At 37.5% G+C, this 14,826-nt stretch overlaps 1 protein-coding gene across 1 annotated transcript in view; it reads left to right on the top strand.

Annotated features, from left to right (window-relative positions):
* KHDRBS2 (KH RNA binding domain containing, signal transduction associated 2) overlaps positions 1 to 14,826 on the top strand; it is a 594,613-nt gene that overhangs the window by 265,626 nt on the left and 314,161 nt on the right. The window contains exon 3 of the mRNA XM_014575134.4: positions 13,186 to 13,302. Coding sequence (XP_014430620.1) covers positions 13,186 to 13,302 — 117 coding nt within the window. The remainder of the gene's footprint in view (positions 1 to 13,185; positions 13,303 to 14,826) is intronic.

Here is a 14,826-nt window from a genome sequence, read left to right as displayed (position 1 = left end):
AGAGCCTTCACCTAGAACCCCTTCTGGCACAGCAACTGCCTGCCCCAGGCTCAGCTCAGAGCTCCTCTCACACTCCAAATCTCTTAATCTAAGACCCAAGCCTGCCCCAGCCTGGTGAAAGTGAGGGAGGATGGGGGAAGGAGGGAGAATGGAGTGAGCATGGATGAGGCCTCGGTGAAGGGGTAAAAGGAATCCCGGCAAGGGTATTTGTTTTTGAGGTAGATCTTGGATTGCACTTAAATTCAAAAAGTGATCTTGTGCTTAAAAAGGTTGGAGATCACTGCTAAAAATTCTATGCCACAATAATAAAAGTATAGGAGTAGGAATATACTACCGATTACCTGATCAGGGTTGTGACAGTGACTCTGAAATACTCTGGGAGATTAAGGTGACTACAGAAAGAGAAAATGTAATAATAATGGGGAATTTCAACTATCCCCATGTTGACAGGATATATGTCAGCTAAGGATGGGATGCAGAGATCTAATTTCTAAATACCATTAATGACTGCTGCTTGGAACATCTAGTTCTGGAACCAATGAGGGAAGAGGTAATTCTTGGTTTATTCTGTATGCACAAGATATGGTCCAAGTAGTAACTATAGCTGAACCACTCAGGGTATGTCTACACTACCCCACTAGTTCGAACTAGCGGGGTAATGTAGGCATACCGCACTTGCAAATGAAGCTCGGGATTTGAATTTCCCGGGCTTCATTTGCATAAGCGGGGTGCCGCCATTTTTAAATCCCCGCTCGTTCGAACCCCGTGCCGCGTGGCTACACGCGGCACGAACTAGGTAGTTCGAACTAGGCTTCCTAGTTCGAACTACCGTTACTCCTCATTCCACAAGGAGTAACGGTAGTTCGAACTAGGAAGCCTAGTTCGAACTACCTAGTTCATGCCGCGTGTAGCCATGTGGCACGGGGTTCGAACGAGCAGGGATTTAAAAATGGCGGCGCCCCGCTTATGCAAATGAAGCCTGGGAAATTCAAATCCCGGGCTTCATTTTCAAGTGTGGTATGCCTACATTACCCTCCTAGTTTGAACTAGGAGGGTAGTGTAGACATACCCTTAGTCATGTCAATAATGTAATTACATTTAACATCCTTGTGGCAGAAAAATACCAAAGAAAAACACCACGGTAGCATGTAATATAAAAAGGGGAAATACAGAACAAAATAAGGTTAGTAAAAGGGAAATTAAAAGGAACAGTCACTAGTGTGTAATGCCTGCAAGCTGCATGGAACTTAAAAAAAACCACCACAGTAGAAGCTCAAACTAAATATACAGCCCAAATAAAAAAAAACGAGGACTAAAAATGCCATCATGTTTAAAGAGCAGAATAAAAGAGGCAGTTGGAAGCAAAAAGACATTTTTAAAAAGGGGAAGTCAAAACCTAATGAGGAAATAGAAAAGAGCATATACTCTAGCAAGTCTAGTGTAAACAGGCAGAGAACAACAGAATCTTAAGAGCAACTAGATAAAAACACAGATGCTAACAGCAAAAATATTTTAAGTACATCGAAAGCTGGAACCCTACCAAAAAAATCGGTGAGGCTAGTGGATGATCAATGTGGATGATCCGATTAAGTTATTCTTCTGTTGTTTTCTCTTCATTAATGGATAACAGGCTTTATTAAGTTGGGGTTATAATATGAAGGTTTTTACACAGCTGTGTTACAGTGTTTTCAGACTGTATTCATGTTCTAAGTTCATTAGACTTTGCAGGTAAATACCAAACCTGACTCTCTTGGGATTTGCGTATCCGTAATTTGCAGCTGATCTGAGTAAAAATCATATTTTATTTAAAGTTTAATGGTGGCATGTCTGATATTTGATTTATTTTGATTTAAGACATCTACGATGGGATATTATACTAGACTATTTATTAGCACTCTGACCCTTTGAAACTTAAGGTGTGTGTCAGAACTTTTCTCATAGTTGAGACGTTTAGTAAAAGGTTGCCTTATGAATGAATGTTTAAAGGGAGAAAAGGAATTAGGTATATAGAAAATGGGGAGAAGAAGAAATGGTCATATTGAAGTTGGCTGGATAATTGTGCATAGCAATGAAACACAATACCACTACCTCAAAGAATGAGAAAATGACTTGGAAAGTCCAAGTTAAAGCATTCTTTCCTAGTAACACATGGATAACTTCATATTTTTTTCCTTAAGACGCTTTTCAATGCTAGAGCTCAAGACTGATTCTGTTAAAAATGCATTTATATTACAAAGCCTAATGCTGCACATTTTACATAAATAGTATTTACTCATTCCACTGATTTTAATGGAATTGAATGTGACACAAAGGGCCACCAGGGCCAATAGTAATAGGGTTCACTGTGTTTTATCAGAAACTCCTATCTTGACCTTCAGGGGGTAGCCAAGTTAGTCTGTACAGGATAAATTTCAAAAACAATAAACGGTCTCATGCTACCATCTACGTATTTTGTTAGTCTATAAAGTGCTACCAGACCATTTATTGTTTTTAAAGTTTATCCTATCTTGACTTGACCCGACCCAAACCATCTAGTGTACTAGTGTCATTGTATTTAACCAGGAGGGATAGCATGTGAGGTCTGTACTGGAAGCTTAGATCTTCTTGATACTCATCACACTGCAAAATGTGTACATGGGTAACATTTTAGAACGTATGTAATTGTTAAAAACCATGCCGTATGATCTTGGAATAAAAGTGAGTTACCACAGAACTGTATGTGTCGGTGATGGCTCATTTAAGTGGAGGTGGTGTCACTCATCCCTGTCTAGCCAATAATGTAATGTACTACTCAATTGTCCATAAGTGTGACAACACAAAAAGTCAATGGAAAACCATCCAAAGATGACCTATTAACATCAAAACAACTTGAAGGTAAAATGTTATAAGAGATGGGCGATTGCCCTGTCTGGGAATAAAGAAAAATAGATTCATTTTATCACAGGGTAGAGAAAGACAGTCTGCATCTATTCACTGAGGAGACCTCTTGTTGAGCAGGGATTTTTCATGAAAGATGGGATTCTGGTGCCTGAAAAGTCATCCAGCTCTGCAAAAGACTGAACTTTGAGTGGGAGGGAACTACTGTATTAGACAGAAAAAGTAACTATTAGTAATCTTAGTCTCTAGTTCTCATTTATAAGTTTGTTTTGTATTGTAATCATTTCTTTTTTTTCTAGTGGAATCTCTATTTTTTCCTAATAACAAACCTTCTTTTGTTACATTTTAAGTGCTCACTAGTTCTGTGTGTTATATAGGATTGGTGATTTAAGATAAAACTGACATATGGCAATGCATTGATCCATTGGGAGCAGAGAATCTGGGATCCCTATGAGTAGCCAGTGTTCTCAAATCATAGGCAAATGCTTCAAGGGACTTGGAGCTGGGGTGCACCTATTGTTAACCAGCAAAGCAAAGTTCTGGTCTAGCGCAGATGTGAGTGCTTGATTGGCTGAAAGGTGTTAGGGAGCTGTGTCTAGCCACCAAGGGCAAGACTCCCTCTCACTTAATGTAAGCAGTGAGTAGGTAACTCAATGCCCCACTATCCATCACAGTGTGTAAGAGCTAATATAGGTGTTTACATAACATGGCATATGGTTCACTTGGGTCAGTGTAATTTATCTACTTAAATTTGCCTAAAGGAATCTGACTAAAGAGTAGGTTATGCTTCCTTTATGTAGAATTCTAGAAGATTAGGGTTAGAAGAGACCATAGGAAGTCATCTAATCCAACTTCCTGCTTGAAGCAGGACCAACCCTAACTAAATCATTCCAAATGGAGGGGAATAATAGAGTTCTGAATAGATGAGAATAATCACGTTCCTCAATCTTGCAGTGTTCCTGCTAATGCAGCCCAATATGCAATTAGCCTTCCTGTCAATAAGGGCATACTGAAAAGTTGTATCTGAAAATGTTTCTAACCTTGAAATAAGCATACATGTAAGAATAGGAACTGGCAGGATCCAAATTCCATATCTAACAAGTTGCAGTGGAAATTATACTTGTATATACAGTTTCCTAGCATGAGCACAAATATTGGCAAATATCGGACATCGTCATGTTTTATAAGAAAGGGCATGAAGAATAAGATTAAAGTTATTATCTGAGGCAAATATCTATGAACCCAGGTGCTTTGAATGAAGCTTAAAGAGATTTATGTTGTGTGACACTTAAATAAAATAATTCACTTTAACAAGACATATTTTCATCTGACTCTAATAATGAAAATACATGGTGGTTCTGATGGTGATTTTTTTGAAAGGAGATTAAATAGAAGAATATAGAAATGCATTTGACATGGAATAGTCATTGTGGGGAATTTTGAATGCAGAAACTACATCTATGGCAGAGTAAATCAGTGTTCCTTAATGCAATTTTGTTGCAGCTTAGAATATTGTTTGTTCCCAGCTCAGTTCAAGGTCGTTTATTATATACACAAAGTACAAACATTCCTAGATACTGAAATGTGTCAAAAATACCATGTTTTTTCATCTTGGAGATAAATAACGGAACATTCTGTCTTGTTTTGGTCATTCTGCTGTAATTTAATGTATCTGGTTAATTTTCTTTCAGTAAAAAATTGCCTCAATTTTTATCTGAAACATTCTGGTGAACTTGCAAAGAGTACTGGCAGCTTCCCTTTGTGCCTAAATTTCCTTACAAAGAGATTAATTTTGCTGATCACTCTGAACATTTTTAAAAGGCAGTTTCTTTTAATTTTTGTTGCAATGTCCATAAAATTTGTTGATGGAGAAATGCAAGGTGCCTGTCAGTGAATGACTGTCTGAGTGAGAGATACTGAACAAAGAATTTCATAATTAGAAGACCCTGAATTTCAACACACTGAATTGCTACAAGAAAAAATAACTGAAAGATGTATCTACCTTGCTGCTGGAAGCGAATCTCACAGCCCCAGCAAACAATATCACGCTATTACAACATGAGTACTTGGACATTGTGGCTTAGGGTGGATGTCAGACTCAAAAACCCATCTAGTCTCATAGGCTTCAGAGCATACACATTGCCATTTTTAGCATGATGTCTTCTGTCTCTCTAGCACACATCTGCACATAAGTTTATATGACTCACTTGTAACTTTAGAAGGTAGAGTGCATTGCAATATTTTGTATATAGTGGCCTCTTCAAGAAAATATTTTTTGGTAAATGCCAAGAATATGTGTGCTTATTTATATCAATGGATTCATAGCTGAATATTATTCTTATGGATTATTCCTCCCTCTCCCCTCCCATAATTTTAAGAGAAACTGGTGAGGAAGGTTTGGCCCCACAATCTATTAATCATTATCCCAAGTATGGAGCTACTCAGGTCTGGGTCATGCTTATGCTTTGCCACCATAGCCATGTTGATTAGGAGTTTGAAAAAATTGTCTTGTACATTTGGTTTACAGGGAGATTCCAGTTGTTTTTTTATTCTTTCCTCCCCTATGGAGTGTGACTGACCTTTCCCAGTCTAATTGCTTTTATCCTAATGACAAAACCAATAATCTCTGGGTAGAAAATGTGTCATCCATGATAGTGTACCTGAACTGAGAACTGTATCTTGTAACTGGTCTCTTGTTCAGAAAAAAAAAATCTTATTAGCTCTAAAAATTATACCTTTAATGTATTGTCCTTTCAGTGCTGGCAGGGTTTACAGACCCCTTCATATTCTATTATGAGGTTGTTTTCTGTACATCAAACAATTGAATACAGTCGTCTCAAAATCAGGTAAATATTAAGTTAAAATAGGATTGTTATTAAATGTAATTGAGGTATTCGGTAATGTTATTTTAGGGATAAACTCTATAATCCTCTTATACAATGAGAGCTAAATCCTACTCTTTGAAAGAAAGTTGTAAGTGAAAAATGCTGTGGTATCATTGCATGTTATTAGGGTAGCAGCATTTTTCTTCACTTTATGGCTATTATTGATGTTTATATGGCAAATCTTTTTTCCTGCACAATGTTTTCATCTCAGTCTATACAGTATCTAGCCATTTTGGCTCCATCTTATATTCGGCCTCTCATTTACCATGTACAATGTGCTTTGTTCTCCTTCCAAATATTGGTGTAGAATCATTGTTTTATCTTCCTCTTCTCAACCTTATCTAAAGCACAGTTCTATCATTTCTAGAAGACATGCTAGTGGCTACCAAAGTGCAACTCACTTAAAAGCTTTTAGCACTCAAATGAGTTTAAAAAATAATTTCTGCTTTGGTAATCTAATTTGTTAGTTAATCAAAATGGCAATTAGTGCATAATTTTAAGCAATCAACTTGCAAAATTTTTTAAAAAATTGACAAATATCGACAATTGTCTCAGGGTAATATACCCATTGGCAGTGTTCCCTGTAAGCTGTGCACTTGTGCATCCCCTCTGGAGAAATTCAAATGCTGCCCACCTGATTAGGATTGCACCCACAGTTAAGCTTTTTGTGTCCACTGGTGGAGCCCATGGATAATCAAAATCTGCACATGCTGGAATAGATAAGAGGGAACACTGACCACTGGGTACATTATCATCCTATGGCCAATTCAACTAACTGTTCTTCTCTTCAGAGTGGTATGACCTAATTGTCCGAGGGACTGTCCTTAGACTCGGGGCAGCATGGCTAAGTGTCCAGTGTCAATAGGACCACTCTTCCATGCAGGGAAGTATGACCTAGTGGCCTACCTCTGTAATGCGGCCCTGTAACTCCAGGCAATATGGTGCAATGGCCAAAGTTAGTAGGATGTAATAGAATTGCCCTTCCATTCAGGCAAGTATGGCCTAGAAGGCAGAGCCAGTAGGACCATCCTTGAGCTCAGGGCAGACTGACCTAGTAACCAAAGGATGTTGGGCCAAGATCCAGGGGTGGCAGCTGAGGTAAAGTGACCAGGGCTCTCCATACTCCACTGGGTCATAACCCAGGGTCCTATCAGTGATAAGCATTTATGCCACTGGATCAGCGGGAATTCTTTTGAAACATACTGCCTCAATTCCCAGTACTGCAAACAGTTTAATGTCTGTCTTCCTGCTTTGTAGTCTGCAGGTCCTCTCTGTTCCCCAAGGTAATTGGCAGATGAAGTTCATAACGGCTCCTTCCCTTCTTGGACTTCCACAGATAGCTGGATAGTGACCTGAGTCTCATCACACCTGGTTTCTGTGATTTGGGACTCTAACAGCTCTCAAACAAGACCTATAATGTATGTCTATTCTCCTTCCTACTCAGGGCAGACTGAGCTGAACTGCTCCTTTTTATACTGCGGTTTCAGGTGGAATATGTCCAACAGAAAAAGAGGGAGTGGCTTTCTCAGTCAATAGCATGGGGTTAACCCCTTCTACCCCAGTGTGAGACAGGTGTACCTTGTCACTACAATGAAAAAATCATATTATTTGTATGCACATTTCAAATAATGATTGATTCTTCACAAAGATACTGTATTTCCACATCAAGTGACATAGCATTAGATAGATAGATATACTAATATCAAGTAAGATGTTAATTTCCTTATTGAAGCAAATAATGTGATGTGAGGATCCCCCTTCAGCTCCTGTACTGCTATTGCTATTGTTATTGTACAGGGTATACAAGTGGGCAGTGACTAGGATGGGAATGGAGGTCTGCACCCATGAAATATGCTGTTCTTCATAGCTGAGCTAGCACACAGTTAGAAACAATCTTTTCAAGGGGTAGGATTGGTGTAGAATTTTGCTTCTTCCCCAACACCCGAGAGCAAGTGTGGAAACTGGGGACCAGACCATGTCACAATCTAGTTCAGTGTCTGCTCCTTGGGCAGTTAAACTATGAGCTGTCCATTAATTGTAGCTGGTGGCCATGGGCAAGTGAACAGAGGTATTCACCCTGGCTTCCAGCTTCCAGGGGTACCATAAACCTACTTTTTTTCCCCACTCAGCTGCTTCAGAATGAGGTGTGTGAGCATGTGTGTGGGGAGGAAACATTTTCTATTGTGGCTGGCAAAATGCCTATCTTCATGCCTGCTTTTGTTAATATAGCAGAGAGACATTTCACCTCCTAGCAATAGATCCATCATGAGTTTTTCCACATTCTCTTATTTTATACTGTACTTTACTAAGTATAATTTCCTGGTTGTCCAAAATTTAATGATCATTATTCTTGCTGTAAACGGAATACTAGTTTTAAAAATTTCTGTTAAAGCAGTTTTGACTTAGTTGGTGAAATCTTGTGCCCTTATTCAAGCAAAAATCCAATTTAAAAGTAATGGGAAATTGGAAGTGCTCCAGATCAGTTAGAATTTGTAACCCAGTAGGATTTCACTATCTGGCTTTGTGTTTTGGCTTTCAGGGCTAGATCCTGCAAGACGTTATGGAAAGTGTGTGACTTCAGGATGTGGAAAGTCTCATTAATAATACTAGAACCTTACTGAAGAGTTTGTGATTAAAGTGAGGTCAGTGCCTCATGAAAAACTATGAAAACGATAGATTTTGTTATTGCAATTGTTGCAGTAGTACAGGAAACTGATATCTAAAGAACTAAGTTACATGCATGTGTCTCCAATAATACAAAACAGGCTGGAAGTACACAGAAAATGCATTCCATAAAGTAAATGAAATGTTTTTGAAAGCTTTCTCTAAGCTTGTAGTATCTCTTTAGAGCTATGTTAATGAGTTTGCATGCGTCAGTCAAATTAAAATAATGCTTTGCTTTGATTATGTATGTGACCTGAATAATAAAATAAAAATGTGGGTAGAGTACTTTGAACATACAGATTGCTGCATAAGTTTTGCTGCAAGTATAACTATTATTAACAATGAAAAGCAAAAAAAAAGCACTGGAATAGGCTTGAATTAAATTATCGTTTTGCTATTTCTCCAATAATACTGTGTATGCTGAAAAATTAGAGTACTGCTCATGTATAGACCTAAGATAAAACATGATTTTGAAATCAAGCGTATATCAAACCTCCACTATTTTTCACTCCAACAAAACCAACCGCCCTCCCCCAAAAAAACAAAAAACCCACCTAGAGATAGAGACCAATACTGGCAAATTTCATCCCCTAAAAGTTTCTGAAAGTGAAAAATGTTATTGTGATGATAAATCCCAGATATAGCTATTGTTTGCATGGATGTATAAGGTGTCAGACCTCTGCTATTTTTTACTCCAATAATAACAACAACAAAACCCACCTAGAGATAAAGATCAATCCTGGCTAACCCCATTTTTAGACCCCAAAGTGGGTTGGAACCCCATTTTAATGGGGTCACCAGGATAGGCATTAGACTAGGTCTAGTTCTGGGCCAAAGTTGAAGCCAGAGCCCCACCACCTATGGTCAAAACTGAAGCCTAGGTGCTAAAGCCCTGGGAGGCAGAGTTCAGGCTTCAGTTTATAGACCCCCTTTCTGGGATTGAAGCCTTTGGACTTCGGCTTTGCCCCCTCCGTCCTGAGTGGTGGGGCTTAAGCTTTTGCTTTGGCCCTTCCAGACCAAACGGCAGGGATTATGTGGGCTCAGGCTTTGGTTCTTCTTCCCCCAGGATTGTGTAGTAATTTCAGTTGCAAAAAGGAGATCATAGTGCAATGAAGTCTGAGAACTTCTGGATAGAGAAATAGCTATTGGGATATACCTTGGGAAATGTGAATAAATTTACCTAAATAAAGATACATCAGAGGCTAAACACAATTATTTTTAAAGTGAAAATTTATTTTAATGCTAAAACTCATTTATATTCATTTATTTAAATGGCAAAACTTGTTACCAAATTCTGACAGAAAATAGCTAAAATGAAAGCTGAGAGAATACTATGTTATATCCATATGGACTTGTATTCTGGAAGATGTTTGTCTAGAATCACTGACCATCTGCTTCATGGAATTATGCCAAAAAAGCGTATTTTCACTGTAGATTTAGGTGTTTGAGGTGAACTAATAAATAACTAGGCAATTATTGCACCATCCTCTTCAAGTACATTGTAAATATGAGCTTCTAGCATTTCTGAAGACAAACATTGTATAATAAAATGTTTTCCATAAATAAATCTCTTTAGATATATTATGGCTTTAATTACTCTTATTTTCGTTGTTTGGACCTAATTCATCTCTGATGTAATTCAGTTGACTTAATAGAATTATAACAGGTATATATTTGGCCTGGGTCTTCCTGGAGTATTTCAGTTGGAGTGTATTTTCTTTTTCATGGGCTAAACCCTAATCATTGTTTAAAGTCCAAATGAAGAAAGCCCATGCAGAGAAGTGCTAAGGGCAGTGGCATTTTTCTTCTCAGAGCACAAGCACTGCACATAGTATTCAAGGTGTGGGCAGACCATGGCTTTGCATAGAGGCATTATGATATTTTCTGTCTTATTATCTATTCCTTTCCTAATTGTGAATAATATTTTGTTATCTTTTCTGACTGCAGTGGGGGAAAAAAGATGGGGGGAGACATGGTAGTGGAATTCTGGTACAGTAATTTGATTATTTGGAAATTTGGGGCAAAAGAACACATTAAAAACAATGAAATTATTTAATCTGTAAACATTGCTTACTGTAAAATGCATTTTTCTGGACTGTGTCCAAGACATTGGTTAAATTTGCCTGTATGGTTACTATGTGGTCAATGGAATGAAACATATTCAAATACTAATTTCCAGTATAGTGCTAGTCTTTAAAATTAATTGTGTGCATGTTAGGGTGTAACATTTCTTGGTAATTATTAGACAGTTCAGTATCTTTAAGCTTTTTCCTTAACAGTTCTTTTCTATTCAGACAGCAAATATAACTAATTTTTTTCTCCGCCTACTTGTGCACTAGTTTAAGATCAGCCATTATACCACTTGCAGAATTCCCTGAGCACCAGTCGACACCCTGAAAGGAGACAGTCACAACTTATCTTTCTGCACTGCCTTTTGAGATGCAGCTAGCCTAGGAGAAATTCATTCTGTGCTCACAAAGGCAGTATAGGAACCTCTTCTGAGTGCCCACTGTTACATCATCAGTCATCCTGCCTGCCATTGTGCTCCGCAGATAGGATAGCTACAGGGACTTGAGCTTGAGTGTGCTTTGACTTAATACACAGAATAAGCATAACTGTGTCTTGGAATGAGACAACAGAAATACCTATATTTTGTGAATACATATTAACATGGTAACGGAGCTAATCTAATTTGATGGATAAATATATTTAATTTGATGGATAAATAACAATATCTAGAAACTTCAGTGTTAGGTTTGAAACTGGTTTCTTACTCTTCCTTCTTCCTTATGTCACCAATATTTGTTTTGGCTTTATTTATTTTTATCTGAACATGAAATATAATAAAAGAAGACCTAACACAGGTTGTAGATCCCTTAACAAAGAAATATGAAAGGAATTCAAAGGCACAAATGCCCACAAGCAAACTAACTTCACAAAGAAGGCCAGTCCACAAAACTGAAATTCCTTAGCTTAGTACCTAGAGAAAAGACACACATTCCCCCTGAAGCCTCACACCTCCCCAGATGCCTGCTCAAATAGATGGACTTTGCAGTATATTCTAAAGGTCCACAATCAATTAGGGCTATTTCAAACCAATTAGAAAAGTGAATTCTAAAGTTGACATTCCTCATGAAGAGTAGCAGTCCTCTTTTCTGTATCCCCCAGGAGTGCCAGTCAGAGCACCTATCAGTTGTGGAATACAGTGTTGAGAAGAGGGAGAGCTGTCAGGTTTGCTAAGTGCTGTGGTCTGCTGCCAGTGTAGTGGAATGTGTCTTTATAAAATCTGGTATTGACATATTCCAAAAAAGAAATGTACTCATCTGGATCGGGGTGTGGTCCAGGTATTATGATTCCTGAGTAATATGTAATATAGGCCTTTGGGAATGTACTCTGTGTGCAATACTACATTACAATCAGAGGACCTTAGATTAGTAAATGGACTTTCATTACAAATGAAGAGTGCAGCTTTTCTGTTAGTACTTCAATGTATCTCTGGGGAAAAATTCAAGGTATGTAGTTCCTGTGACTAAAGTTAGGGGCTAAATTCTACTTCTAGTATAAACCATGAAACCTACTGAAAACAGCTAGACAGATTTAGCTGACAAGAGAGTTTGTCCATAAGTGTTTAATTTGGCTATGATACTAGTGATTATGTATTCAAGGGCCACACCACCTTTTTATATTCTTTGATAAAGACATTCATCCAGTGATTTACACAAGTACCTTTTATATGTCCAGCACTTAGATATTAAAGTACTAGACTGAGAGTCAAGCCACCTAGGTTCTATACTTGGGGTGGCTATAGACAATTTGTGATTTAGAGAAAACCACATATTTTGTGCATCATTTTTTCCTGTTATGTAGAATAGAGACAAGAATACCCACTGTCTCTTAGGTACACTATGAGGCTAAAATCTGTGATGCTCTGAGCTCTTATGGGATATGTTTATATCATCTTGTTAGGATCTGCTGAGCATTTGAGCCAGAATACACTTGGTTGCTCTTTCCTTTTTTCATGCTGTTTTTTCTATATTCCTTCCAACACTGCCCATTCTATCACTTCATTCTTTACTGGGATTACTATAAATTCCTTTTGCCCTATGGTAAAATACCAGAGTGATACAAGTCAGGTTGCTTTGTCATTTACATAATTTCATCTGACAAACTTGGAACTAGCTACTAACAAGCCACTGGTTAAGGCAGTCTGCCATTTTCCTGGTTATTTTACTACAAAACACGTGTGAAGGAAAAGTTATACCCAGGGTTCACTATACTAACTTCAGAAAGTTGCCCTTACATACATTATTGTGTTTCTGGGGTCAATTTTGTGTCTCTAGTAAGCATCCAAAGCATGGTACAAATAGAGAAGGCTCAGCAGGTACAGTTCTACTGTATAGAATGGGCACATCACAAGTTTGCAGGAGAGAAGAGATCCCCAGGTTTTTTCTCCCCTACAAACCTACACGGGGGGGAGCATAGGAAACAAGAACACTTTTGCTGCCTTTTGGCCTACAGAGGAAACTGCTTAAATTCTTCAACAGATCTCATGAATATCCTTAGTACACAACCTATTTACTTAGGGTTTAATCCCTGAACTTAATCATATCGTTTTTTAAAAGAAAAATATGTGTTCTGAAGTCTAATATTTTATTCTTCCCTTCCACAGTAAAATGCTTCCCAATATTTATATCTCTTTCTGAACACCATATCTTTAGTTCATCATTATCTAAAACCACCTATTTTATTCACTTTCTAGTTCAATTTTGTTGGAAAATTGCTTGGACCAAGAGGAAACTCTCTGAAGAGGTTACAGGAGGAGACAGGTGCCAAAATGTCTATCCTGGGCAAAGGTTCCATGAGGGATAAAGCTAAGGTATTGTATTTGAATTCTGATCTTAAATATCATCAAGTGTACATAAGGTTAGAGGAAATGGACTCTTTAAAGATTAATTTTACATTAAAATTTACTAATTAAATTGTAGTAAAAATATTCTTATGTCTATCTTCTGGTAAAAATATGTGAATTTTACTGCTATAACTTGGACATGCATAAATATGCTTGGTGTAGTTTTACTCTTGTTCTCTAGGCTGTTTAATATTTTTTCTGGGGAAGTTGCATTTTCCCCATTTGAATATTTATTAGAGAAGACATACAAAGAATTTCAACATCCTGGATGAAAATTTTTGAATAGCACTGAAAGGAACACACCATATGACACATGTTAACATCCTTGACATTTGGAATGTCCTCTTGGTCATACCACTTGTCTATAAGATGACTGTTTAGAAAACTAAAGAATTTTATTTAACTGAATGAAAAAATATGACTGTACACTATTGTGTACGTTTCATCATAGAGTCTGAACTATCAGATCTAGCTTCAACATGTGAATAGTAACTGTTCATTCCATTTATCTATATTTTACCTTAACTCATATTTTTAGTGGCGCTCTCTAGTGCTCTTTATTTCAATAGTTAAAATGACAGACTGACAAGAACCAGAATAAAATAAAAACTAACCAGCATTTTACTATTTTTATGAGTGACATTATTGGGTTTTAGTGACTCACTTTTTCCACATCACCAATCACACTGGTATTATGAGACCTTTTGCAAAATTAAGCAAATAAACAGAGATGAACCATTCAAGTTGTGAAATCATATTGTCTAGAATTTAAAGCCAAATTTCGCACATAAATATATTTCAATGTGCCATAGATTTCTTTAAGATCTTAATCACAGAAGCTCTTTAATTATTGAACAATTTCATTTTTATGGGTTTGGGTTTTTATGGTTTGATTACATCAAAGAGTTTATTTTCAGATACTGAAAAGTAGAATATGTTATAATCCTTGAGCCTACTTCCGGTACAGTCAAAAATTGCTCTCCGGATCATTAAATGCATATGCTGCTGAACTGGCAATAATATACATTTGTATTGTGTCTGCCAGCTCCTTTAATAGCTACCCATTCAGATTATTGCAGGAATGATCTGAACAGGGGCGTGTCAGAGGCCCATTATCCAATCAGGACGTGTTTGCACTTAAAAAGGCAGACTAAATCTTCTGATCCTTAGACCAGCCTCCTCACCTATCATGTCTCATGAATCAGATCTGACAATCCAAGATATACTGGATATTAATGTTTACTGCATTACACAAAAGCTAGGGCTGGATTCTATGAGTTGCTGAGCACTGTTGTGAATCAGAATTCAAGGTATTCTTGCTCCTTAGCAAACAAAATAGAATCTGTAGGTGATATGCCATTGGGGATGGACATTGTGGAAACTCAGTTCTATGAGACTGATGTAACAAATGAGGTTTCTAATTGTGGCAGTTCTGAAAAAAATCTCATAAGACAGGCCATTTTAAATAACTCAGTTTAACCTTATCATAGT

This window comes from Pelodiscus sinensis, chromosome 3, assembly GCF_052426305.1.
Source record: "Pelodiscus sinensis isolate ZL-2025 chromosome 3, ASM5242630v1, whole genome shotgun sequence".
Taxonomy (NCBI): domain Eukaryota; kingdom Metazoa; phylum Chordata; order Testudines; family Trionychidae; genus Pelodiscus; species Pelodiscus sinensis.
The sequence above is the reverse complement of the archived record's forward strand: the minus strand, read 5'-3'. Positions and strand labels throughout refer to the sequence as shown.